At 47.7% G+C, this 26,332-nt stretch overlaps 2 protein-coding genes and 1 pseudogene across 3 annotated transcripts in view; 2 read left to right on the forward strand and 1 right to left on the reverse strand.

Annotated features, from left to right (window-relative positions):
• Nucleotides 1-2,937: 2,937 nt before the first annotated feature.
• On the forward strand, nucleotides 2,938-7,314 carry LOC308041731 (ubiquitin carboxyl-terminal hydrolase 36-like; the record flags this gene model as incomplete). Its single annotated transcript, XM_080346638.1, has 11 exons — nucleotides 2,938-3,187; nucleotides 3,260-3,481; nucleotides 3,765-3,875; nucleotides 4,170-4,272; nucleotides 4,491-4,558; nucleotides 4,929-4,999; nucleotides 5,183-5,265; nucleotides 5,590-5,701; nucleotides 5,987-6,127; nucleotides 6,429-6,529; nucleotides 6,813-7,314. 11 exons carry the CDS (start codon nucleotides 2,938-2,940, stop codon nucleotides 7,312-7,314), a joined length of 1,764 nt encoding a protein of 587 aa, XP_080202764.1.
• A 669-nt stretch (nucleotides 7,315-7,983) lies between these two features.
• Nucleotides 7,984-19,382, forward strand: LOC308041733 (alpha-aspartyl dipeptidase-like; the record flags this gene model as incomplete). Its single annotated transcript, XM_080346641.1, has 8 exons — nucleotides 7,984-8,252; nucleotides 11,668-11,756; nucleotides 12,975-13,049; nucleotides 13,621-13,700; nucleotides 15,104-15,277; nucleotides 16,771-16,830; nucleotides 18,837-18,919; nucleotides 19,304-19,382. The coding sequence occupies 8 exons, from the start codon at nucleotides 7,984-7,986 to the stop codon at nucleotides 19,380-19,382; spliced, it is 909 nt and encodes a 302-aa protein (XP_080202767.1).
• Nucleotides 19,383-26,186: 6,804 nt separating this feature from the next.
• LOC308041735 (neurobeachin-like protein 1) overlaps nucleotides 26,187-26,332 on the reverse strand; it is a 347,706-nt pseudogene continuing 347,560 nt past the window's right edge. Inside the window, exon 50 of the transcript in view lies at nucleotides 26,187-26,288. The product of the transcript in view is annotated as a neurobeachin-like protein 1 (transcript). The remainder of the gene's footprint in view (nucleotides 26,289-26,332) is intronic.

Below are 26,332 nucleotides of genomic sequence, written 5' to 3' on the forward strand. Positions count from 1 at the left end.
GGCGTGTCACCGCACGTGCCACCGCCTCAAGGTCGCGCCGGTCTCTCGGTGTCTCCCTCTGCGCCACCACACGCGCTTCCCGCGCCTCCTCCTCAAGTCCCGCCCTTCGCTGCGGTCGCTCGCGCTCGGCTCGGCCCACGGACTCCTCCCCTCGCCCTCGCCGTGCGCTCCGCTCCGCGTCCAGAACAGGACTGAGCTGCGCCTGCCCGTCCCGGCAACGCCAGGGGCGGAACCTGCCGGGGGCGGGGCTTGTTGTGACGTCATCGTGCTCCGGCCACGCCCCAGAACCCCTAAATGGTCACACACTGTAGTTCCAGTGCAGGGAACCTGGACACAGTGGTGGGTTTGGCCAACAAAAGCCTCTGCAAGTCTTACGAGGCCAAGACGCAAGGTCTAGTCCAGTCCGAACTGGTCCAAGGGCCACCGCATGAGTTATCTCACGCTTAATTTGTTCAAAGGCTTGTCGTTGTTCAGGGCCCCACTCAAACTGGTTCTTTTTTCGTGTCACTCGATAGAGAGGGCTCACAATCTGGCTGTAGTCAGGAATATGCATTCTCCAAAAACCTACAACGCCCAAGAAAGTCTGTGTCTCCTTTTTATTAGTAGGTGGAGACATTGCAGCAATTTTGTTGATCACATCCATTGGGATCTGGCGACGGCCATCTTGCCATTTTATTCCTAAAAACTGGATCTCTCGTGCAGGTCCCTTGACCTTGCTTCGTTTTATGGCAAAACCAGCATCCAAAAGAATCTGAATTATTCTCTCACCTTTCTCGAAGACTTCTTTCGCTGTGTCGCCCCATACGATAATGTCATCAAGATACTGCAAGTGTTCTGGAGCTTTACCTTGCTCCAGCGTGGTCTGGATCAGTCCATGGCAGATGGTAGGACTGTGTTTCCACCCCTGGGGCAAGCGATTCCACGTGTACTGGATGTCTCTCCAGGTGAAAGCAAACTGCGGCCTGCACTCTGCTGCTACAGGAATAGAGAAAAATGCATTAGCAATGTCAATTGTAGCATACCACTTAGCTGCCTTTGACTCCAGTTCAAATTGCAGTTCTAGCATGTCAGGCACAGCAGCACTCAGTGGTGGCGAAACTTCATTCAGGCCACGATAGTCCACGGTTAGTCTCCACTCATCACTAGACTTACACACTGGCCAGATTGGGCTGTTAAAAGGTGAGCGAGTCTTACTGATCACACCCTGGCTTTCCAATTGACGGATCAACTTCTGGATGGGAATCAAAGAGTCTCGATTGGTGCGATATTGCCGCGATGCACCGTCGTGGTAGCAATTGGCACCTGCTGATCGTCAACCATCAGCAGTCCTACAACAGAAGGATCATCTGAAAGACCAGGCAAATCAGACAGCTGTTCAATTTTCTCAGTGTCCACAGCTGCTATACCAAATGCCCACCTATACCCTTTTGGGTCCTTAAAATATCCTCTCTTGAGGTAGTCTATGCCAAGGATGCATGGAGCATCTGGACCAGTCACAATGGGATGCTTTTGCCAGTTTTTTCCAGTTAGGCTCATTTCAGCCTCTACAACAGTCAGTTCCTGGGATCCCCCAGTCACTCCAACAATACTGATGGATTGCGTTCCTTTATAATTAGAAGGAATTATTGTGCACTGAGCACCAGTGTCCACTAAAGCTTTGTACTCCTGGGGGTGTGTTGTACCAGGCCATCGTATTTGTACAGTCCAATAAACTCTGTTATCCCTTTCCTCCACCTGGTTGGAGGCAGGGCACCTCTAATTTCTGTTTTGCACAGTCTCTGGGTGTGAATTAGGGGTTCCTTCAAGAGCATCAGAATCTCTTCTGCTCCTTTTGTAAGCTGGAGCAGCCACCTTCCTAGAAGTTTTTCCTTTGATCTCACGTACTCGTTCTTGAAGTTCTGAGGTAGGTCTTCCATGCCACTTATTCATGTTTTCTCCCTGCTCATGTAGGAAGAACCACAGTGAACCTCTTTTTGTGGGCTGCCTGTGTCCTCTCTCTCGAGATTGGAAACGCTTTTTCCTAATAGCTGAAACATAGGTTTGTGCAGGTCGTGAATGGTACATGTCTTCTCTGAGTTCTTTGATTTCTTGCAATAGCTTTTCAAACCGGTCATCAGATTTTTCACACAGTTTCTCCATATGCAGGTGATGCACTTTGTACAAATCTGCGCCACAGAGGTCGTGAACAATTGGTTCTATCTGAGTCTGTTCCCTCTTGGCTGTTTGGTCCAAAATAGATGATCTCTCGCACAGCTAATTCTCTCAGGAACTGAATACCTTTGGCCAATGTATTCCATTTCCCTAATCTGGATATACAATCTTCCTTGTAGGGAAATCTTACTTTCATAGCTGCCAGGAGTCGGGTCCAGAGAGTAGTGGCGTTAGACTCTCTTGAAATTGCCTTATCAATGGTGGAATCTCTTGACAGAGATCCCAGCTGCCTGGCTTCACCACCTTCCAGTTCAATTGTATCTGCCCCATTGTCCCAGCATCGGAGTAGCCAGGTTAAAATATTCTCACCTTCACAACGACTAAAGTCTTTTCGCAGATCTCTCAGCTCACCTGGAGAAAAGGACCGAGTGGTGGTCACTTCATCTCCTCTCTGTCCTAATGGTGCCCCTTGGGTTGATGTTGGCCCTGTGCCATCATCTGCTGCACGGGTGGTCTTTCTAGTGACTTTCTTACAACCAGTAACTGATGCTGATATGGGTTTACCATCATTTGATTCATTTCCAGAGTCTGAATGACTGTCACAGTGATCGCTATGGTTACAGCGGCAACAGTGCCCAGTGTGTGAAGAAGGGGGGGCTGCCTTTAAGCGACCGCAGCGAAGGGCGGGACTTGAGGAGGAGGCGCGGGAAGCGCGTGTGGTGGCGCAGAGGGAGACACCGAGAGACCGGCGCGACCTTGAGGCGGTGGCACGTGCGGTGACACGTCATGGCGGGCACGGCGAAGCCGAGGGCGCTGCTGAATGCGCGGCGGGACGCAGGCGAGGCCAGGGCGCTGGGCCGGCTGCTGAGCACCTCGGCCAAGAAGGTGCTGCGGCACAAGATCGAGTTCCAGCCCGCCAGCCACGGCTTCTCCAGCCAGCCGGAGCTGCTGCGGGCCAAGTACCTGCTGCTCAGCCCCCGCACCGAGCCCGCCGAGCACCCCCGCGGCGCTGAGGAGGGACAGCCGGGCCAGCAGGGTGGGTGCAGAGGGCCGGGGGCTCTCCCTGCGCTGCGCAGCCCGCGGCTCACCCGCCTCTCTCTCCCCGCAGGCAGCGACCGGACCCCGGGGCGCCACGGGGACGGCGTCCCTGCGCCCCAGAAGGGGCTGTTCCCTGCAGGGCGCCTCGCCATACAGTGGCAGCGTGTTCAGCGCATCGGCACCGGGCTGCTCAACCTGGGAAACACCTGTTTCCTCAACGCCACCCTGCAGTGCCTCACCTACACGCCACCGCTCGCCAACTACCTGCTGTCCAAGGAGCACAGCCGCACCTGTGAGTGGGGAGGGGAGCGCCCGCCTGTCCCGGGGCTGCGCTCAGCACCCTGCGCACGGCTCTGCCCGGGGCTGTGCGGCTGCCGGGATGCGCCTTCTCTGCTCCCTCCTGCCCTTTTCTCCGTGGAGAGGACATTCCTGCATACGGGAGCATCCACTTTTCCTGGCCGTAGCAGTGTTCCAAGCTCTGCATCCCGCGTCTGAGAGGATTTGTCTGTGCTGCACACAGCCAGGACTAAGATGGGTTTGTCCTCAACGTTCTGTCTTCTCCTCTCCCACTCCAGGTCACCAAAGCGGCTTCTGCATGACATGCGTCATGCAGAACCACGTCACGCAGGCGTTCGCGAACAGCGGCAGCGTGATAAAGCCAGTGTCCTTTGTCCGACACCTCAAGAGTAAGGATGGCTGTCCTCGCGTCCCCTCCTGTAGCCGTGCGGGAGGGCAGAGACTATTGCAGGAGCAGAACCTTTGAGACCAGGGCAGGTCTTGGCAGAGGTTCTTCTGAGACAACTCACTGAGCCTGCCAGGGCCTTCATGGGCCTTGTGGGGCTTCCCCCATGGCCGACATGAGTCTGAAGTCTGGTTTGGGCCAAGGGAGCTCAAACTCCGCAGTCCCTGCCCCGAGGGAGGGCGGGAGGACCTGCCTCTGTGACAGCGCGTGCTGCGGCTGATCCCTCCCTCTCCTGCAGAGATCGCCCCGCACATCCGCTGGGGCAGGCAAGAGGACGCGCACGAGTTCCTCCGTTTCACCATCGATGCCATGCAGAAGGCCTGCCTGCCCGACTGCACAGAGTATGTGGGGCCTCTGGTGGCCGTCACTGCCCTTGTCTGCTGGTCCCCTTGTCTGCTGGGCTGCTGTCTGCCTTCTCCTGACGCCTCCACCCCAGCACAGCTGCGGTTCTGTCCCCAAATCCTGTGACTGCGCTGGGTTTGGATCCTGAGGACACAGCGCTGGCCCGTGGGGACGGCTCTTGGGCCGGACGCTGTGTGATCCGAGCTGCCGTCTCTAGGTTGGATCGCCAGACCCAAGCCACCACCCTGATCCACCAGATCTTTGGCGGTCACCTGCGGTCCCGTGGTGAGTGCTGGCTGCCAGGGCCTGGGCCTGTGACTCTCAGGGCTGCTGTTTCCCCGAGAGCCTTGCAGTAACTTGGGAAAGTCACTAAGCATGTGCAAATTATGCAGAGCTGCAGCTGGTCAGTCTTTTGGTATCTGTGGGTCACGAAGCTGCTGGCTGTGGGTGCCCAGCTCATTGCCACCAGCAAAGGAACCCACGTTGCCAGCTGTCCAGCAGCACTTGTTGTCCCAGCACGTAGAGGCTGCGAATGCTGGTGCTGCCATCCCAGAGCCCAAACGCGGAGAGGGGGAACACGGCAGCTGCCTGCGCTGTGCTGGGGGTGGCGGTGCCGTGTTGTGCCAGGGGGTGCTCACTGCTCTTTCTCTTGCAGTGAAGTGCTTGATGTGCAAAGCAGTCTCGGACACCTTTGACCCCTGTCTGGACCTGCCGGTGGAGATCACGGTACCAGGGCAGAGTCAGGCGGGGAGGTGCTCTGCTCTGCAGGGGATGTTCCTGCAGCTGCACCGCTACTGCTCGAGGCTGTTTAACCTGCCAGCGTCAGGCACGGTGCAGGCAAGAGGGAATCAGCTTCTGTTGTTGCACTGCCTCCTCTGCCTGGCCCTGACCTCTCCTCTGTCCTGGCAGCAAGCCGCAAACGTAGAGCAGGCACTGGAGCTGTTTGTGAAGCCAGACCTGCTGGGCGGAGAGAACGCCTACCTGTGTGACAAGTGAGTGTGCGGGGCTGGGGGGGAAGGGGCCGCGGGTGTGCTGGTGGGAAGCAGGAGGGCAGCTGCAGTACAGGAGGGCTTCTCTACCTGCTCCACCGCTAAACCGTGAGGTACGTGGCTGTGAAGCCTGCGATGAAGCCTGTCACTCCTCATCTCCCTCCTCTTGAGACGGGGACCTGAGCCAGCAGACCTGGCCGTGAGCAGGTGCCCTGGAGCGGTACCCTCTCCCAGCAGGGTCATTTCCGGGGGGTTTGTGGCTTGGCCAGGGCTGACAAGCACCTGGGTGGTGGAACAGCATGAATAGCTCAAGCTCTCCCTGTGCAGATGCAAGAAGAAAGTGTCGGCAACCAAACGCTTCACCATCCACCGAGCGCCCAATGTTCTCACGCTTGCTCTGAAGCGTTTTGCCGACTTCACTGGAGGCAAGATCACAAAGGTGAGTGCTTGGCACCCAGAGCGGGGCTGTGTCCTGTCCCGAGGCCCTGCTGCCCCGAGCAGGGTGGGAGGTGGTTCTGTGCGCGGTGCGAGCTCTACCGCAGTCCTGCAGCCCTTCCCCAGCTGTGCGCTGCGGTGGGAGTTTGGCTCATCCCGGCATCTTCCTCACCGTGGGCTCTGCCTGTGGAGAGCGGGTTTCCCCTCCCCCGCGAGACGGGACTCACAGGACAGCTGAGCCGCTCTTGCCGTCTGCTGTGCAGGCTTCTGAGACATCATTTCTCCGCAGGACGTGGGCTACCCGGAGCTCCTGAACATCCGCCCGTACATGTCCCAGACCAGCGGGGATCCGGTCATGTACGGGCTCTACGCGGTGCTGGTGCACTCGGGGTACAGCAGCCACGCAGGACACTACTACTGCTACGTGAAGGTGAGCCCAGGGCGCTCTCTTGGCACCTCTCTGTGCTGGGGGCTGGCGCGTGCTCGAGGGTCCGTGTAATGAGCAGACAGGAGGGTGCTCAGCAGACGTGCGTGGTGTGGAGCACTGGGGGGTACGGGCTGTGCTCCGTCACAGGAAGAGTGGAGTTCTGCTCTCGCAGAGTCCCCTCACTTGCCCGGGGCCGCTTGGGGGTTTTGGGGAGCAGAGCTCTGCCAATGGGCCTGTTCCTGCTCCTCATCAGGCCAGGAGCGTCCCTGGACACAGCCCGACCCCGTTCTCTCTCCCTCCGCAGGCCAGCGACGGGCAGTGGTACCAAATGAATGACAATGTGGTCCGTCCCAGTAACATCAGGGTGGTCCTTAACCAGAAGGCGTATGTGCTGTTCTACCTCAGGTGAGCGTGCCCTGTGTCCCCGGCCCCTCTGCCCTTGCTCAGCATGTGGCACATGCCTGGGGTGGGAAGGAGCTTGGCCCAGGCAGCCCCAGTGCCCACGTGCGTGTGCTGGCTCGGGGGAGGGTGGCAGGGAGAGCTCCAGCCCCTTGTAGTGGTTTTGCTGCAGCTCAAGAGCTCCTCACTTCCTCGGAGCTTCTGGCTCCTGGTTCTCGCAGCTACGACAAGAGTGTTGCAGTCGCTCAGACTCTGGTAGTTAACACGTGCCCTTCTCTGCCTTCCCCAGGATCCCCAACCCCGGGAAGAGCTCAGAGGGTCCCGTTTCCAAAGCTGCCTCCAGCCTGCCTGGCCGTGTCAAGCTGCCTTCTGGGTCACCGTCACCCAAGCTGGCCCGGAAAGCCACACACGCGGCTGCAGCGTTGCCCGGTGACGCAGCCCAGAGGCCCAAGAAGCCGCTCTCCTCGCGGCCACCACCCGCGCCCAGAGCGGCTCCAGGGTTTTGCGGCCCCAGTCACACCAGTGGGGCCAAAGCGCAGGTTCCCCGGAAGCGCTGCTGGGAGCCCGGGCCCCTGCCCGCCTCCCCCAGGCTGCCGGAGCCCATGCCCGGCCAGGAGCCGTGGGGCAGCGGGGAGAACACCGGGACACCGGGAAGGGACCCTCGCAGCAGGGCTCCTGCCAGCCTGGTGCTGGCAAAGCTGAAGGCCTTCCTGTCGGCCAGTGCTGCTCCGCAGCCCAGCAGCACCATGTCACCACCACCGGCCAAGAAGCTGGCGCTTTCCGACACATAGGTGAGTCTGAGCTTCTGCCCAGAGACTTCAGTAGGTGCCTCGTGCCTCCGGAGCCGGGGCTTGTGTTGGGGAGTGCAGGACTGATGCTGGTACCTTGCTAAGCAGGAGGCGGGCGGGGAGAGCCCGTCAGCCCCAGGGCTCTGCCCTCCCTCTGGGTCGGGGTGCGGGTCAGGCCCCCGCTCTGCTCCCATCCCTGCAGAGGATGGAGAACTGGCTGCTGCCTACTTGCTCGGGACGGCGGGTGGCTGCGCCAGTCCCTGGAGCGGGGCGGCCTCGCCAGCCTTCGCAGGGCAGCGTGTCCCCGGGGGCGATGGGAGCTGGTGACACCACAGCTGGAGGCTGCAGAGTCGCCTCCTCCCCAGGCAGCGGCTGCACCGGCTCTCTGGGTGCCGCTGTGCAGCCGGAGCTGGGGACGGCGCTGGGGGTTCTGTTCTTCACGTTTCCTTCCTTTTTTCCTTTCTGCTTCTAAGGGAAAACACTTCTGATTCTTCTTTGACTCCCCCACTTCCCTCTCCCTGTCTGTGTCCTTTCTCCTCCCCTTTCTCTGGGCTCCCCTTTTTGTTTTCTCCTCTTAGCTCACAGCAACCTCTTTTATTTAGACCACCAAGTTGTTCTTTATGTCAATAACTGCAGGGCAGCCCCCAGAGGAGAAGAGCAGAGGGGACCACCATGCACGGCCTCACCTGCTGCTGCCGGTTCCTGTGCCCGCCCCAGCCCCTCGCTGGGTCCCTGTGGGGCCGGGGCGCTGCCACCGGGACACCGGGCAAGAAACTGGAGTGCTCCCTCGGGAACCGTCGGGGCTGGCGGGACGGCGAGAGCGGCCAGAGGAGCCACAGGGAGGATCCCAGGCTGGAACAGCTCTGCTGGGAGGAACGGCTGAGAGAGAGTCCTCAGCACTCAGACAACTCCTGGGAGAGCTTTCCGTCAGAATCTGCATGGTGAAGATTTCAAACACGATTTCATAAAAGAGGAGTTTTTCTTTCCAAGTTGTTTTCTATCATTTTTCAGTGTATACAAGAAGTGATAGCAGCATTCTACAATGGGTATTGATCCAGGGGGTCTCATGGAGACATCTGGACAGGCAGGAGAGCAGTCCAGTGAGGCTGGACATTGTATGGATGACTTATCCTCTCACCCTTCCCAGTCCCACCTGTTCCCTCACCGGCCACCTGGGACTTGGCCTCACCAAGCTGGAGCACAAGTGTGATGGGAGCGGCTGAGGGACCTGGGGGTTCAGCTGGAGAACAGGAGCTGAGGGGAGACCTTCTGAGCTCTGAACTGCCTGAAAGGAGCTTGGACTTTCACGGACTTCTTCCTTTGTCCTTGTCTTGAAAACATCTTAAGGCTACATTTTCAGTCCTCTCAGTGAAGCATACACAAATTTCAAATGTTCCTTCCACTTACAAGGAAATCTCCCTCATCCCATGAGCCTCAGAATGTTGTCCTGGACATCATTGTAAGTGAATGTGGGGAAAAGATCTAACTCTAGACAGTCAAAACAAATGCCAAGCAGAACTGAGTATCACAAATGGAAAGGACCTCTGAACCTGCAGAGAACAAATGCACACAGAACAGCAATAAAGCAGTCCTTAAAGTGGTCCTGCTCAAAACCTATGGGCCAGGATCCATAGCTCCATCTCCAGCATTCAATGTGCATCAGGTTCATTGTCCCAACCCAAAAGGTGACATCAGCTCATGGGAGTTTTCCAAGTGGGTCTCTGAACACACTGGTCCTGGCAATCCTGAGCTAGTCCACCCTTTTTACACCCACGCCCTTCGCAGTCCTGCTTACCCGGAACATCTCACAGGAACTGCCAGTCCCAGCAGCAAAGTTTTACTTCCTTTGAATTTTCCTTGCAAACTAATCTCAACAAAGCTCTAAGAGGCCACGAAAAGGTACCAACTTCAAACACTGCCTTAAACATAAGGAAAAATAGTCTCCTGGCACTAGGAACCTATTAATAACTGTGAATGCAATTAGTCCAACTTCAAGGCTAGCAGCCTGCCTTTGCACTTTCTTTATTCAAAATCATGCTGAGTGCGGGGGCCAGAGCCACACACAGGATTCCAGGTCTGGCTCATGTTTCATCATCCTTTCCTCTCTCTACAGAAAATATATGCACTCTTTTCTTTTTTTCTGTGGCCATGTCATTCTGCAGGCCATCAATCCAGCTCTTGTTCCTCCCCTTCCTGTTGCTGCTGCCCCAGCCCCAGGGGTACGCGTCTCCTTGCTCTGACACTCTGCTTCCCTGCGCTGGCAAGGGGTCCCAGTGTGATGCCATCAGGACAGGCTGCCAACCTAACTGGGAGTATTTAACCTCCCCAACCCAGCCTTTCGCTTTCTCAACACAATCCAGCCTTGCTCCCACTTTCACTTTTCATATCCCTTTGCCTCCACCTTCAGTGATAATCCAAGTAGTGTCCAAGCAAATTCTGAACTGAAATTCTGACGGAAACACAGTTCTATCACTTTCCTTGTCTAGAAGTCCAATTATCAAAGGAGTACAGCGTGCATTTCCTATTTATCCCCATCCTTAACAAACCTGTTTAGCCCTTGGGCATAGCAGGATGCCAGGCTAGTCTGTAGCTGCCTGGGTCACTTCATTACCTGTATTTTAAGCCCAGGCACTGTATTTGGTTTTTTTTTCCAGTATCTGGGTACTCCAAAATTCAGTACATTTCTGAGAACTTCCCTGCTCAAGTGCTTGTCACAACTTCTCTGAGTGTGGAGAAAGTGACTGTCTGCTCAATTTCCCAAAGACACACAAGTGCATTCAGCTCCTTCAGAGTGGGTTTCCACCTTCTGGAGTGTCATTGCTATCTACTGTGTCTTGCTGATCTTTGCTAACTCCCACACCTTCCCCAGATTGTCACCGTTTTCTTTGAGCCCATCATGCAATTGCACAAAAAGCTTAACCGTCATGACTCCAGCACAAAGCGATGCTGAGATATGTGCCTGTGCCTATAGACAGCTTACAGTGTCAGGTCAGAGCTGTGCAACCAGCACCTTATTCAACCTTATAGGATGAAAACTGGAAAAACAAGAGGTTAAAGCCAAACGTCAACTGAGTTAACTTATTGTCTGGCATCACCTTAGGAAGAAAAGCACCCACCTAAGAGGCTTACACCATAAATTCAAATACCCTCCCAGGACTAAGATGGCGAACTCAGCTACCAGCACCACTGATCACTTCCAAGTCTGGAAGATCATTTGAAGCTTTCAGCACAAAGTTCCACACATCAAAGAAAAACAGAAGTTAAAGCACTTCAAATACTACTTTAAAAACCTCCATACTGAACCACACAAGTGAGCTATCACAATCTAGTACAGCTGTTTTCAGACTTAATTTAGCAAAGTTCCTTCTCTTAAATTGTATTTCAAGCTGTTTTTAAAATGTTTGCCAAATGGCTCCAGGATCTTCACCTTGCAGTTTCAACGTTTTCCATCAACATTTGCTTGTAGGGAGATGGTAAAAGACAGAAGCATGCTAATTTCTTGATGGCCATTGGACAGCAGCAACTCTTGGTCACTGATGCCCAATTCCAATAAGAAGGACCAAAGACATACCTGACCCACCATGACAGCTACAAACTAAGTCTCATTTTCTTTCTACTTAGAATGAAGCCCCAGCTTCCTTTGACATAGGATGCCAAGCAAGGCCAGGAGGAACAAATGGACTCAAAACTAAAGCAAAGAACACTTACACAACCGGCTGGGGTTGATATGTTGTTTCAGGAGATCAATGGAGCCAAGGCTGACAACAAGACGCCTTCCAAACCAGAAAGAGACCAATGGGCCGTATTTTTCATGAAGGTTCACCAGGAACTCATGCAAACTGCTGCTGGTAATGATGTCTGGCAAGTTGCCATCCCTGAGGAACACAAAGAGGGTGTCTGGTCATGAGCAGCATCCTCTGCCAATGCTGAACTTGATCGATACGAAGACAGAAAGCACTTACTTTTCATCAGCTGGAGCCAGCCCAGGGATAACTGATGCTTGCCTAGATGCCTAGAGAGGGAAAGGAAATGGATCAACCTCCTTGAATTTAAGATTTTAAGATTAAGCTCTCCAGCAGGAGAGCTGGATTTTCCACATCAATACTGCTGCATAACTTATAAACATTAAACAAAAGCTGGATAAGCCACATCTTCAGGCCTCAAACCTACTAAGGCTTCTGAAGCAAATCAATTGTGTGTGCCTGGTCTCACTGGCTAAACCATGATTATAGACCTAGTTGAAAGATCCCTGCGTAAAAATTTTAACGTTCAGGTTTGTGATGTAGATCTTACACCTGGATTTTGCCCGGGCCCTCCCCCGCCGCACTAAGCGCTCTCTCCCCTCTCTTCTCCCAGGAAGGTGAAGCGGGTGCTGTTCGTTCCCTACGCCCTGCACGACCGAGATGCCTACGCCCGGACCGCCAGGGAGCAGTTTGAAAGCCTGGGTAAGGCTGGAGTGCCCCGGCGCAGAGTCCCGCGGGCAGCTGGCGCGGAAACGGCGCCTTTGCCGAGGGAGCGGCCGTGTCGGGCTCCGGCCGTGCCGGGGGCAGCCGTGTCGCGCTCCGGCCGTGCCCGGGACCGGCCTCGCCAGCCGCTCCTGTAAGAGGAGCCGAGGTGGTGAACGCCCCTGGGCGTCAACGCTGCCACAGTCCGTTTTCCTGGGCTCCGAACGGGGGTGGTGCTGCAGAGAGGGGAAGAGGGGTTTGGCCGGCTCTGCTGTAACTGGAGGGACTGCAGCACGGAGCTGGTTGCTGACTTGTGCCTAGAAGTCCATGCTTTAGAGGCCTCCGGAAGAAATCTTGTTGCAAACACTTTGTAACTACTTCAGGGGGGAAGTTTTGGTTCCTGAATGGCATCTTTTTATCCTCCTTAGTCACATAAGGGAATGTTTCTTCCCATGCATCTTAAACCTCTGCTCAAGCCGTGCAGCTACTGGGGTTAAGTGAAGGCTGTAATGCATTTCAACCAGCCAGATATTTCCATGATGAACAGCAACTGAGCTTTGCTTCGAGCAAAGATCTTTTCAGAGCAGCCTGCAGCAACATCTCCGTCTAATATCTATCACCTTTCAGGATAACTTTGGACCTGTTACTGTAGTAATAAGCAGTACTCACTTCCTTGGGCAGCACACCTTGCTCCTTATCTTGCAGAGGTTGCTGCTATCAGATGTCACATGTACTTTTGGCTCTCCTGGTACTTCCTGCACTTAGTGAACCCCAGCAAGGCAAATCTGTCAAAGCCAGACATTTTAACTGTTACCAAAAAACAAATTACAAAGATCAGATATTTGTAGTAATGCTAGACCAATGATGGCACATCACAGACTCAGAATCAAGCTGAACACTGACAGCTTTTTCCTTCTCATTTTCTAGTGAGCCGGGAATGCTCAGGGGGACTTTGTGCCTCAGGTGGCACCTGCTGAGTGAAGTGCTCTGCTCTTAGACACTGAGCATGTGTATCCATAAAGCAAAGGTTTGCTTCATAAGCCCTGCACTAACATAGGACATATACAGTTTTGTGGTGTAGAGTTCTCCAAAGTTTCCCTGGTTGTCTGGTGAGACTTTTGTCTTGAGTGGGGTATGGAGAGAAGGCAGAAGGGGTCTGACCATACCACATTCTTCTTCCAAGCTGGAGTGGCAAAAGTGAATACTTTTTCATTTAAGGTTATGGGCTGGGCAGCATTCATGAATCCTGTGATCCAGTGGAAGCTGTAAGAAAATCTGAAGCAATATTTATTGGTAAGTTTTACTTTTTGCTCCCTGATGAGGGTTTATAAAGGGCACTGGATTAGTCCTGCTCAGAGCTGGCACTGTAGAGACAACAATGAAAAAGCTGGGCCTAGTGATTACTAGAAACTACAGAAAACAGTGCTTTAATTGGGAACAGTAAGACCCTGAATTTAGTGGTGGGGAGGGAAGCAGGAGAAATTTATCAATGGAACTTCATCTCCAGTAAGTTTCAAGTTATTAATTTGAACAGTACTTCAGGGTTTAAAACATGAGCCTTACGAAGTCTGGAAGATGCAGGGCCACTGTGCTTAACCTGAGCAGAGTCCCAATGCCACGCTCCTCGTATTAGAACCGTATCTGCTGCCAAACAGCCAGCGTTGGTGTTCCAAGGACAACTCAGGGCATGAGCCCATGGCCTGCTCAGTGACCATTTGTCTGAAGCTTCTGGTTTAAGTGCTGCTCAGATCAGGATAATAGCCTGAACAGAGCATAGAAATCACTGGGTCTGCCTAGTTTGTAAAGGCTTCAATTAAAACTGTTGGTGAAAGCATGTTAAATAAGCTGGACTCCCTTTCTGCAGGAGGTAGGAACACATTCCGTCTCCTGAAAGCTCTGTATGACCACAGCCTGATACAGGAGATCAGGAAAAGAGTTCTTGAGGTAAAAACTACAGGGTTTGGGCCAAGTCTGAAAGGCAGGATCTCATGTACAAGCTCTTGTTCAGACAAATCCGAGTTGATTCCACATATTTATTTTTAATATACTTCAAATATTGAGCCATCTCATGCAGCCTGACGAACTGAAATCTGTGGCCAAATAAGGCTGTCATTAATCCTTGAAGCCTGCAAAGAAGGTCAGCAATCTGTCTGTCTAGAGCAGTTTCCCACATGTGGAACTGTAAAACCTTAGGATCAACAATGCTGCACAGCACCTCAGAAGGAAGCCCATCAACTTTAAATACTAACGAAGAATTTAATCTATGTCCAGAAACTCTGGTTTTCAGCTTGAGATATCCACTTTATATCTTGTTAATAGATACAGATGTGTTCAAGTTGCAGGTTGTCTGCTAATAAACCAGCAATAAAGCTGGATCCATAAAAAACCCTGCCTTCTAGACAACACCCTGTTGATGTTGAAAGTGGTGTAATTACCTTGAGTACCTCTTGGACCTGGAATTGAGAGGTACGAGTGCCATTGAGCCCTTCTGGTCAGCAGCCCCGTTCTGGCTGGTGAATCTCATAAGGCACAGCAAAAACATGCCGTCCATGACGGAGAACAGAAGCAAGCTGTTCCTCTAGCACTGTGGAACAGCAAATTACTTCAGGCAGATTTATGCAAGTGCAGTATCTGAAAAGGCCAGCTGCCAGGAAGAAAGGTTAGCCAGGCTGTCTTAATATACAGAAGCTCAGTGCCTGTTGTGGGCAGAAACACCATAAAATGTTGGGCCCCCAGTGAAATCTAGATAGGTATTTGGTTATATTCACACCAGTTCTCTCCAGGTAGCTTATTCTTACAAATTGTTTAGCATTATCCATACGCTTGTATGTTTGTGTGGAATCCTTCCAGGTACAGCATAGTACATACTACTATGTACATAGTGCTACGTACATAATAGTAATACCTACAGCGGTCATAGTGCCGGTAAGCTGATGCCGTGGCAACATTGTACTCAGCTTCAGGTGGCCCAGTCTCCTCAGAAGGTAGTTAAAAGCTAGTTCAGATATTTCCTCTAACTGCAATGTAGACAAGTTTCTCCTCTCTTAATAGCAAAGTCTAATATATGCACTGACTACCTTATAAGTTCTCTCTTGTGATGGGGTCACAGAGCTGCAAGTGCAGGACATTCAATAGCTAATTCTCCAGCAATCACAACATATACAAACTATTGCTCACTTCATAAATCTGAATTCTTGTTTGTCTGCTTTTCACTTATGAAGTCAGCAGTGAAGTGAGCTAGAAGTACTAAATCTGATCTGATCGCTGAGTCTCTGAGATTGATGGATGCTATAAAACGTAATTCCTAGTTGCGATACTGCATACTAATCATTGCTTTTGTCTTCCAGGATGGGATTCCTTACGTGGGATCCAGTGCAGGAACCAACGTTGCTACGATCAGCATCAATACTACCAATGACATGCCAATTGTTTATCCACCTTCCCTGCAGGCCCTAGGCTTAGTGCCTTTTAATATTAACCCCCACTACCTGGACCCAGATGTGAAGAGCACTCACATGGGTGTAAGTAAATCATGCCAGAGCTAATGCAGTAACCAGGGTGCAGCGGTGTAACAACAGTCCGAATTTGTGAGGCCTTACAAAGCTATATAACTCTAACAGCTGCTCTCTAGAGCAGCTGGAAATGTGCGTGGGGCAATGCCAGTGAGGCAGTAACATTTTACTCCTCCCTAAAGTTTTCCTGTGAGTGGGAAGAGGAGTTGGCAACAGTATTAGTGAGGTGGAACAGAGTGTTTCTCACCGATACTTTGCAGTGTCTGAAATACTGTTGCTTCATACCTGGTGTGGAATTTGGGGCAGGGCAGGGAGAGAGAAATTTGAAATGTTAAGGTGCAACGCATAGTGTTTCTGGAAAGTTCTGCCATAGTCTGTCTTACCTGCTGCTTCAGAAGACATAACTTAAACATACATTAAGAGGCTTAAATATCTGAAGGACCCATCAGAACAGGGAGGTCTTGAGATTGCATGCAAACCTGTTGTGTGAGAAAATACTCAGGCACCAGTGTCCCTGCAGAGAGCACCCCCTGTCATGTCCATCACTGAGCACGCGGGTGTGCTGGTGTGGCTGAAAGAAAAACACTTTAACCATCAAGTACAAAGACTGACATCTCCACTCTATGGAGGAGCCGATTATTGAGGAGCGTGCCAGGAGCTAATTCCTTAGGGAAGAGTTTCTATGGTGTGTCTTTTAACAGGCCAAATGCTTATAATCAAATTTCTTTGTGGGTAGAGGACGTATTAAGAATTAGGGGACACTAAAGAGATGGAGGATCAGGGTGTGCTTCTAGAATTTAGATTAAGTTATAGGTACTCATTTAATTATCTTAGCTTGTCACTAGATGAGCAGGCAGTCTTTTCCCTATAAAAAGCTTTTGCTGTTTCTCCTGGAGGAGGCTAGAAGCTCTATGCTGTACCAAGTCCCTGCTGTGTTCCTGTGTTTCCTTACCAACAAATCCTTCTGGTTTGATTTAACTACTGTTGCTCAGTTCAGCAGCAAACCCTCAGAAAACACGGCAGAGCTGTTCACAGCAGGAAATTCTTCAGTGCGTTACCTACTTGAGGACAAACCAAGCAGATATGTAATCAGTGGAAATCCATGGGTCACTACCCTCTTTCACGAAGGTGGCATCACAGGCGTTTGCTTCCACCACTGTCCTCAGTGCTCTTGTTCTGAGAGTGATCATGAAGAGATAGCATTAAAAAAAAATAGAGCTGGATGAATTGAGTGGAAGTAAAATTTAAGGCTTTTCAGGCTAGGGATTGTGTTAGTTCTGTTTGATCAATCTACAGCAATTGCTGCTAGTGAAATAGGGTAAAATATGTATCTATTAAAGTAAATCCTGCCACTACCTTCAATACATTAGTCTAACGAAAGCATTCTGCTTGAGGGCAAGTGCCTGATTTGTTTAATGTTAGGAAATTGCTTCGTGTCACGCTACTTGGAGAGCTCCAAGTCCTACCTTACTGCCTGGGCAGCTAATCTACACTCATTGCAGGAGACAAGAGAGGAAAGAATTCGCCAGTATCACGAAGAACCAAACACCCCTCCAGTTCTGGTGAGTAGTAGTTCCCAGTCAGGAAGTTCATAGCTGTAGCACAGTAAATATTTTAAATGCATTCTTGCTAGCTTGCAGTGGAGATTTCCCTGCCTGACAAGCCTTACAGAACTGGGGCATGGAAAGCTAAGAGCTTCAACCTTGGGTTTTGCTTACTTGCAGAAGATGTGTTAGAACAAATGAAATGCATTCTGCTGATTAAATGGGTGGAGTCCTGTTGCCAAACACATTTTAGGCAGCTCTGATCTTTCCAGTCACTGGCCAGTCATATGGTGTATGTTGGGGGTGATGTGCATGCAGATTGTAAGATACCTCCCCTGAATCTTTTTGCAGATATTCTTAACTTTACATGATGTTTCATTGTCTGTAGGTTCTGAATTTGCTCATTCAGCAGTAATTACAGTACATCTGTCTGGGGAAGTGGGACCTCTGCTTCAGCTTGGAGTATAAAGTTTGTGCTCTAACAAACCCAGCTGGCTGGTGCTTGGCCCAAAGTGCATCTAAGAATGGCGGCAGCACAAGTTCAGGGTGTTTCAAAAAGATGGACCCAATCTGAAATCACAACACAAGGTGTTTTGGGGTCTGTCGTTCTGAAACACCCTGTAACTGGTGTAAAAAAAAGAAATAATAACTGTCCCGTCCCAACAGATGGGATGAGGGATGAGTTAACTCTAGACGTGACACGCGCCCTGACTCAACAGATGAGAACAGGTGTGAGTTAACTCTGGGTTAATTCTGTGCGGTTATGTGAATGACAGACAATCACCTCCAGGGTCCAATTCAGTTGTGAGTTTTAGTAAAAGTTCTTGTTGGAATATTGGTTACAGCGAATGGTGACTTGGAAAAAGTATAACAGAACTTATCAACGCATTAATAGCGAAAATCCTACTGCAAGTGATATGCTGGCAACCATCAGTAGCTATAATATGAAATTTAACCAAAAATCAACAGCAGAGCTTAAAGATGGTGTTATCCTTATATGTTCAAAAGGGAAAGGGAGAAAGAGAGTACTGAAGGAGAGACAAAGAAATGGGGGTATAGAAAAAAGGAGAGAAGGAAAGAGCAGAGAGAAAGGAAGAAAGAAAAGAGTGAGGGATCCAGTCTCTTACGGCCCCACAGTGTGGATGACAGGACTTGTACGATGATGTGCAGCCTTGGTGTTCCACGGCGAGGATGCTGGGGTCAGGAGCACAGCATCCTCCGATGTCTGGTTCGGAGTGAGGGTCCTCAGCGTGCTGGTATTGGTGAGGCCAAGCTGGTATTCCCTTCGCTGAGACTGGTAGACTGGTATTCTCTTGGCAAGGCCGAGCTGGTATTCCCCAAACCGTGCTGGTTTAGGAGAGTTTTTATAGCTCCCAGAGTAGAGGAAAGTCTTGGGGGGGGAAGTGGTGATTGTGAAAGAGGGACAAGTCTGGACAAGTCCTGGGCCACACTGAGGGTCTACGGCTTGCCCCTTTTTTGTCATGCAGAAATCAGGGGGAAGTGGTGATTGCAAAAGATGAACAAGCTTCAACAAGCCCTGGGCCATGTTAAAGGGTCTCAACTTTTCACCTTTTTTTGCCAAGCTGGACATATAACGAGATGGGGCTATGTGCCCCCCAGCACATCCTCCATCTCTGGTCGGTCAACTGGCCTGATCTGTGGCTCCTTAGCTCGTCATTGATGTGTAGATCACAGTTCCCCCTGCTCTGAATGTGTCTTCTGGCTGAACTAGTTTTGTCACAATGTTTTCAGCCATGATCCTTATCAATGCTCAACAACTGGAAAAACACATTTTCTTTTTCTCCTTAATGGTTTGTCCTTCTTTAAAAGGGAAAAATAAGCAAGAAAAGCAGCTTCTAAAACAAGATAACTCACCTAAATTTGTCTTGGCAACTTTGTTAGAAATAAATGAGTGAGAAAGTCTTGTTGGTAGTCATGGTGAGCTGCACTAAGACTGCTTGTGACAAGCATTCTAGCCTTACAAATAGCTTGAAAATAACATTAAATGCTTACACCTACATTAGGGCTTGCGGGAAGGTGCGATGCTGCTAGTGGAAGGAGACAAAGCCACCTTGCAAGGAGTGACAGGAGCACGTCTGTTTTTGAGGTAAGTGCTTCATTTGAATTGAAATGGATATCCTCCTTCTGATAGATAGGAAGAGAGACTTCTGTTAGACTCCTTGTCCACGCTGCCTGTTCCTCACATCAGAAATTAATCCCTTGTTTCCCTTTCCCATTCTCTTTTTGAAGGTCAGAGGAATGCCAGTTTGGCCCTAACGTGTTCAACTCTAGAACACGGGAACTCATGTCTTTAGTCATATGAACGTTTACCAAGAAATCTAATATGTCTTTCCCATGACGCAGGCAAGGAAGAGAGTCAAAACTCTGCATGTTCTGAATAAGGATGCTTTGTTCTATCCCTCGTAACAGATGGAAGCACAGTTGTCCTAGCTCCTGTTAAAGCTCACAACATGTTTTGTCTCGTTTACAGGGGTAAGAAACCAACTGAACATGAGCCTGGAACAGATTTCAGTTTCCTCCTGATTGACAGTAATCTCCAGAATCTGTAGCCTTGCATATTCTGCAGCAAAAGTCACTTTATGGGAATGCAATGAGGAGGAAGCAGAGAGATGCTTCTAGTTCCAGGGTGGGTGGAGAACCTTAACTTTCATAAATAAAGATAAATATGCATTAGTGGGCTCTTCTCCCCAACCTAACTCATGTCTTGGACACCTCTACCAGCAAAAAGTCAAATGTTATTGCAATACTTGAGTAATCATAGCTATTCTTAGTCTGAAAGTGTCTGTACATCCATGTATCCACTTTGATTACTTCCCCACCAGAAGAAAGTTATTTCAACACAACCAAGACTGGATAGCAAGTCAGCTCTTCCTGCTGCCCAGCTTTACCTGCCAAATGAAATAATTGTTCCTTTAGTGTACTCCACACCATTGGTTTCATTTTGGGGCTGTTAATAAAGGGAGAAGTTATGCATTGAATTGCTTTTATTTGCTTCAGACTCATGTTAAATAGATACAATACTAATTATGTACAAAAGTGTGCATGTTAAAAATTGTCAGGTTACAAACTTGCAAATCCTAGAAAAGTGCAAAATTTTGAAACATCTTCCACCATGCTGTACAGAAAGAAAATCCATCGTTAGCCAATATACACACTCTTAAAACATACTGATCAAAACAAAATAAGACATATAGTATACTCTTAAAGCACCCAGAAGGGAAAAAGATATTGCACAGAAGACTGTCAGCAAGTTCATTACAGTGCCTGAAGGCTCATTTTGAAAGTAGATATTTACAACACTCCCCACTACCTAACATTTAACTCTTAAAAAAGGCATTTTTTGGCATTTAAAAATCCATTTATAATTGCACAATCTGTAAGAGTTATCAGAAAATATGGTTAACCACTGCTGTAAGGCCTTTGTTTCCACTCTCTCATTAGCTTTAGTAAAAATCCATCAAGCAAGCTGAGCAGCATCACGGCTTCCACCAAAACAGACTGAAGGGACGCAAATCTTAATGAGCAGCGTTTCTCTAATCTTAGATTAAGCTGCTTCTGTGAAGAGTTGAATCGGAACAAGTATCGCAAGTTTTCCTTGATGATTTTTTTCCCCTCACGGCTTTCTTCAAGCAATAGCTCACAGCTACATATGACTAAAGCAGCACTGTCAGGTGCAACACTAAGTTTATGTTGAAAAGTTACTACTTCAAGGGAAAAAATATGGCTCACCCAAGAGGAAAATACTGACTGAGACAGGAAGCTAAATAAACAAGTGGCCTGTAAATTCAGTTAGGTCTCTGATATATATGGCTGGATGTTTTATATTTCAATCTCAAAACACCTTAGCAGCTTTAAACCATAATCTTTACTGACAATCATGCTTCTGGGACAGAAGACATGTTTTAAAATTGTGTCTGTGCTGAGTATAATCACAGACCTAAGCTCCTGCCAAACTTCCCAGCCCAGCAGATGAAAATAAAAAGAATACACAACTGGAGGAACGCTCTCCTGAAGAAAAGCAGCGCAACATCTATTTTATGTGTGCTATTTGGGTAAATGGTAACTAAAAGAAACACACACCAGTTTTCTTCCACAGATGCACAGTGAAAAGGTGAATTGAAACCAAAGGGTACCTTTGAATTAACGCTACAAGCAGTTCCTCACACCTGGGGTGTTCAAGCCTGCCGTAAGATGAGCAGCACTCGGCTCAGGCTCTGCACAACATGCTGTGCTGCCTTCGGAGGTGTTTCTGCATTCAGGCATCTGATGGCTATTTTAAACTGTAGCTTTTCAGAAAACCCTTGCTTCCTATGACAGTATGTGCTAACAATGGCAATCAGTAATAAGAAGGAGAATGTGGCTCCTTGGGATGGAAGGAAAGACATCTTCCCAATGCTTCAGTTGAGTCTAACGTTGGTGTACAGTGAACCCAGATGCATATGACTGCGCAAAAACTATTTCTGCCAAAGGAGACCGCTAACAAGTGTCTTTACAGCTGGAACTGACACAGTCTTTTAAACCAAAAAGCATGAAAAGCTCATTCTAGAAAGCACTGAAGCACATGCTTGAATTTCCACCCAATGAAATATAACCCTATGTTGTGCTTTCATCTAACAATATTTAATATATCAGGCCTTAGGTTCACATTAGGATATGCGTTCATATGTTGTTTTTTCAAATAGATTCCTTGACAGGAAATAAAGTATTCACAGCACGTAGCCTCAGCATCTAAGCTAGCTATCAAGGGGCCACTAGTGGCGGAACAGAGGAGTCCCTTCAGGTGACAACACAGAGCATGTGTCTACACAGACTCAATGCAGGAACAGAAGGGCTGACATCTATTCTACTGCCCTCCCTAGCTCTAAAGCTCCCTACCATACCATAATTCCTATAGAGATACACATTTTCAACTAAATACAGATACACAGTAAAAGTTCGGTGAAGCATCTGGCTGCTGTGCATGTATTTTGTAATGATTTTGTTAACCGAGATTGGGAAAGACAGAGGAAACACGGAGGAGGGGGCCATGGTGTAGGGAAGTGAGCATTACAGCTCCCATTGATTAGGGCACGAGTTAAAAGACCTACCTAATTATTGTGCATTACAAATAAATTCATAATTCCTGCAGACTACCTTAAAGCAGACTGATGTAGGACTGTTATCAGTTCCATATAGAATTTTTACAGTGCAGAAACTCAGTTCTTTGCACTTAAAGGACACAGAAATACAACTTTAAAGAGGATCCTTATGAAGCAGCCAATTGACTAGACTATTTAAAGCCTGTAAAGACTTTGATAAACCTCTTTTGTGATAACATTCGTGATCTAAGGTATAACAACGGGAAAAATGTTTCTTTATGTCAATGTTGCAGATTAGCAAAGCAACTGTAATCTGTGTGTGTTAGTGCCTTTTCTTCTTTTCTTTTTAAAACAAAACAGGCTTCCTAAAACCTGATTTCCACAATGTGTATTAACCATGAAGAGAAGTGCAGTTAGTTTAAGATTGGGAATATTATTTTTTTGTTGGTGTTGGTAAAGTACATGGATAATAGAAAAGCTGGTTTTTAGATATCCTATTAGTGAGTATTAGATAACAAGTAAATTGATATAGCATAATTCGCTTAAGTCAGATGCTAACTTGAACAGCAAATATTCTGCTTTCTGAATGCTCCTATAGTAGAAAAACTGCACAGACTAGATAAGATTCTTCACTATAGATGAAAAGACAACTAAAATACTACCAAGAATTACAAGTGAATTGATAAAGAGAAATTTAACAAACATTTTACTTGAAATAAAGGAGAGATGTCTTCTAAATATCATCCTTTGGCGTGCAAGTTCAGAACTGTGCTAGGGAGAAGTGACTCAATGCTGCAAGCTACTTGTTCTCATCTATATGCAGCTATGAAAAGAGTCAGTTTGCAGTTTCTTTTAGATATCCATATTTACACTCCTACTTGCTCAGCTTTGAATGTAAGCATATCTTCAGCTTTTATAAATATCATTAGGGTTGTTCCAAAAAGTAAAAGAAAGAAGATACCACCAAGAAGATCTTGACAAGTGTAGTGTTAGGAAACAACTGTCGCTTCAGACTATTTTATTCTGAATTCCCAATCAGAATGCTCTCATCTCACAGCTTTAATTTTTACAATTAAATAAATCTTGTTTCAAAAGCAAAGGAAAATCTTATTTCACCAATCCTACATGAAAAACAAAATGTGATCCTAAGTTTTACTGACTTGAGGAAACCAAAGAATTATGAAAGTCAGTTCACTAATTCACAGTGCACTGCACAACAGACTGCAATTCAACCAACGTGAACAGCTGATCAGAAAAAATCACCTTCTACTTTTAAAAAGACTTACACAAATACGTTAAAACCAAAAGAAACAACACACCAGCTGACGCTCACATTGACCACCTATATCTTTCAATTAGAGCTGGGTTTAGATAAAAGCAAAGTGCAGACCGTCAGACCTACAGGGGGGGTCTTTCCAGAGAGGCTCTGGCAAGAGCTGGTGTGCACCTCCCATCCTCGAGGACCAGATAACACATCAAAAGGCGATGGCTGTCACTGTTGTGCGTAGAGCACGAGGCAGCTCCGAGCTCACCCGTCCCCTCTTCGTTCCACTGCTTCGTGCAGAGCGCAAACCAGGCTCAAGTCTGAGCCTGAGAACTCTCCACATTCAAACCCATCCCAGATATTGGTGAAGACCACCTAATGCTTGTGATGCACTAAAATGACGGTATTCAAATGTCAAAGCTCTTTACCATTAACTCTTTCATCCCCAATTATTGCAACTACATGATATTTTACTTAAACTGACAGAGTGTATTCAGTATTCTTTAACATGAAACTACTAACAACATTAATTCAACTGTTGTATAAACATACCTAAACCACTGCAGGACGTTTTCAAACCCTCTCTGTGCAAGTCACAAAAAAACCCTGATGCTCTCACCAAACCTGTCTCCTCAGTTTTTCCACTTGATTCTACCAGCCTGAAACATCATCATTTCCTGCCCCCTTCCCCTGCACGTAAACACTTAAACTCATCTATGCGTTTAAATAGAACATATATGCATTCTTATAAAAGCCACCAACTCAATGCCCCAAATGAGTTGTTTTCAGCTTCCCATAATACAGGAAAATCTCAGAGCTGAACTGAAATTCTTCTCAACTGCTCTCGAAAGAGCTTCCCTGAAATTCTTTCTTCATGAAATCAAAATGGACAGACATACGTCACATTCTCATATACACACTTAATACTTTCATAGTATCCTTAGTATTCTTACTGGATAGGTAATTGATTAAAAATAGTATTTTTCACTTCTCTATAGCTTATTTGAAAATAGGGGATGTGGGCTTTTTTACGTACATCGAGCCTCAAAATAACCACACCACTCTATTTCTTGAAACTTAATGCTCTCTTGTCAAGTGACTCAGGGAAATAATTCTTATTTTCTCCTAACTTTCCAGACAATCCAGTCTCTCACAGTGATTAATCAGAATATTGCAACTATGCATAGACCCCACTTGCTCACTAGTCTGATTTATTATCTCATTTAGAAAAGTTAAGAAGCAGCAACGCAACTTTCTTTACACAGCACAGTAATCAGTCATTAAGAGGGATTTTTTTTTTCCAGTAAAGAAATTGAGGAGAAGAAAACAGTTTGAATGAGACTAACAGAACTTGTGAAGGTTCTCCTTTTGCTGGGTAAGGAGGTATTACTATTTCTACAAAGTTAATAAATATTGTGCTAAAAGTTAATGAAATGAGATTATACCCTATGGAGTTCCTCAGGTAGTTCAACAGCTCCCCAGACACAGGGAGTATCTGGTAACATTTATAGGAGATACAACACACATTCATTTCCATAAATAAATAAAAATGACAAGAAAAGTGATGGTGGGGGAAGAAAGCAATAGCCAAAAGGACACATACTAGCCAACAATCACTTATAGTTTTGTCTTATATCTATATGCCCCTTACCCCATGATATTTTCTCCTCTTAACAGACATACATACATGTATATACATATATACACACAAACATACACACATCTATACACATGCACACATACTTTCGTACGACGATCCAAAAATTCCTATTTTTCCCTCAGTACTAGGGTTTTCTAACAGTATGGGGTTTATCATTGTAATCAACATTATAAAAATGTCAGAACGACAAGGAAATACACACCCTTCTATCACGATGTATTGCTAAACCAAAAAACCCACCAGTAATGGCTTCTCCAAAATACAGCATAAAATCCATAGCTATTTTGTTGGATATAGCGCACATAAGGATCTGATATTTTCTTTTCCCATGTCTTAAACACATCTTGAAAATGGATATGTTATCTGTTGCCCTGCTTTGTTTTACAGAAAAAAATACATGGCTAACAACTAGTTTGCTGAACATCAGGCCAAGAAACAAAAAGGTGCCATTTAACTAAATGGTGCTGCAATGCTGTCAAAATGATTTTGCAGTGGAAATTCATCTTTTGTTGGTCCGAGTTGCCTTACTAATGAAGCAGATTGATCTTTGACCAATATAGATACTGATTATTTCTCTGTATTTTTCAAGATATTACATATATTACGGTATTTCTTGGTGTATTTCTTAGTCTAGTTAACAATATAAATAATTTTCAGCAGCAAGTATTTCCTACCTCCTTTAGCTCCTTTACCACCTTCAACTCCTTTGAAGTTATTCATGTCTGTGCTTTAACCAATTTCTGATAATCAAGTAGTGCAACACAGGTGTTCCTTGAAGAACAGCCTAAGACTGGAGCTACAAAAAAGATAGCAACAGCCATTTACAGGAACAAATTGCAATAAATTGTTCATTGGGCTAAAAACATATTGAGAAGGTTGTAATGTCACCTATCTCAATTCTGAATCTGACCACTGCAACTGCCAGAATTTTAATTTACTGCTGGGGAATTACAATGCTGTCAAAGCAAAGCCAAATACCCTCTTTGTGATCACGGAACATCTGACCCTATGCAGCTTTCCATCAAATGCTACTTATCTTAAATTCAATTAGCAAGCTTGGGTTTGGAGGTTTGGGTGTCTTTGTTTTTGTTTTATTTTCTTTCATTTTGTTCCTGAAACACAGTTATAGCAGCCATTTAGAGAGGGATTGTGCTGTGAGCAAGTCAACACCGTTAAGGAAAAATATGCAAGCAAGCTAACTTGCATGAGTACATATGCTTATTACTGTACCTCTACCATTGGTTCATCTTCAACAGATTTAAGAGTCAAGCCCCTGAAAGTTGAGGTACACATTTAAAGTGACCAAAAGATTAGACATGTTTCTGGAATCCACAAGAGAAGGTAGCAGCAATCACTTGCAATCTTGAGTGTTATATTCAGTCTCTCCTGATGAAATCTGGCTGAGCCGTTTGCTTGATCCCCACAGCTTTCGGGAAAGCTGACCTGAGCGCATCTGTTTAAAAGTAATTCAGAGAAACAAAAGGAGGGGGAAGGGAT

This window comes from Nesoenas mayeri (assembly GCF_963082525.1).
Source record: "Nesoenas mayeri genome assembly, chromosome: 6".
Lineage (NCBI taxonomy): Eukaryota > Metazoa > Chordata > Aves > Columbiformes > Columbidae > Nesoenas > Nesoenas mayeri.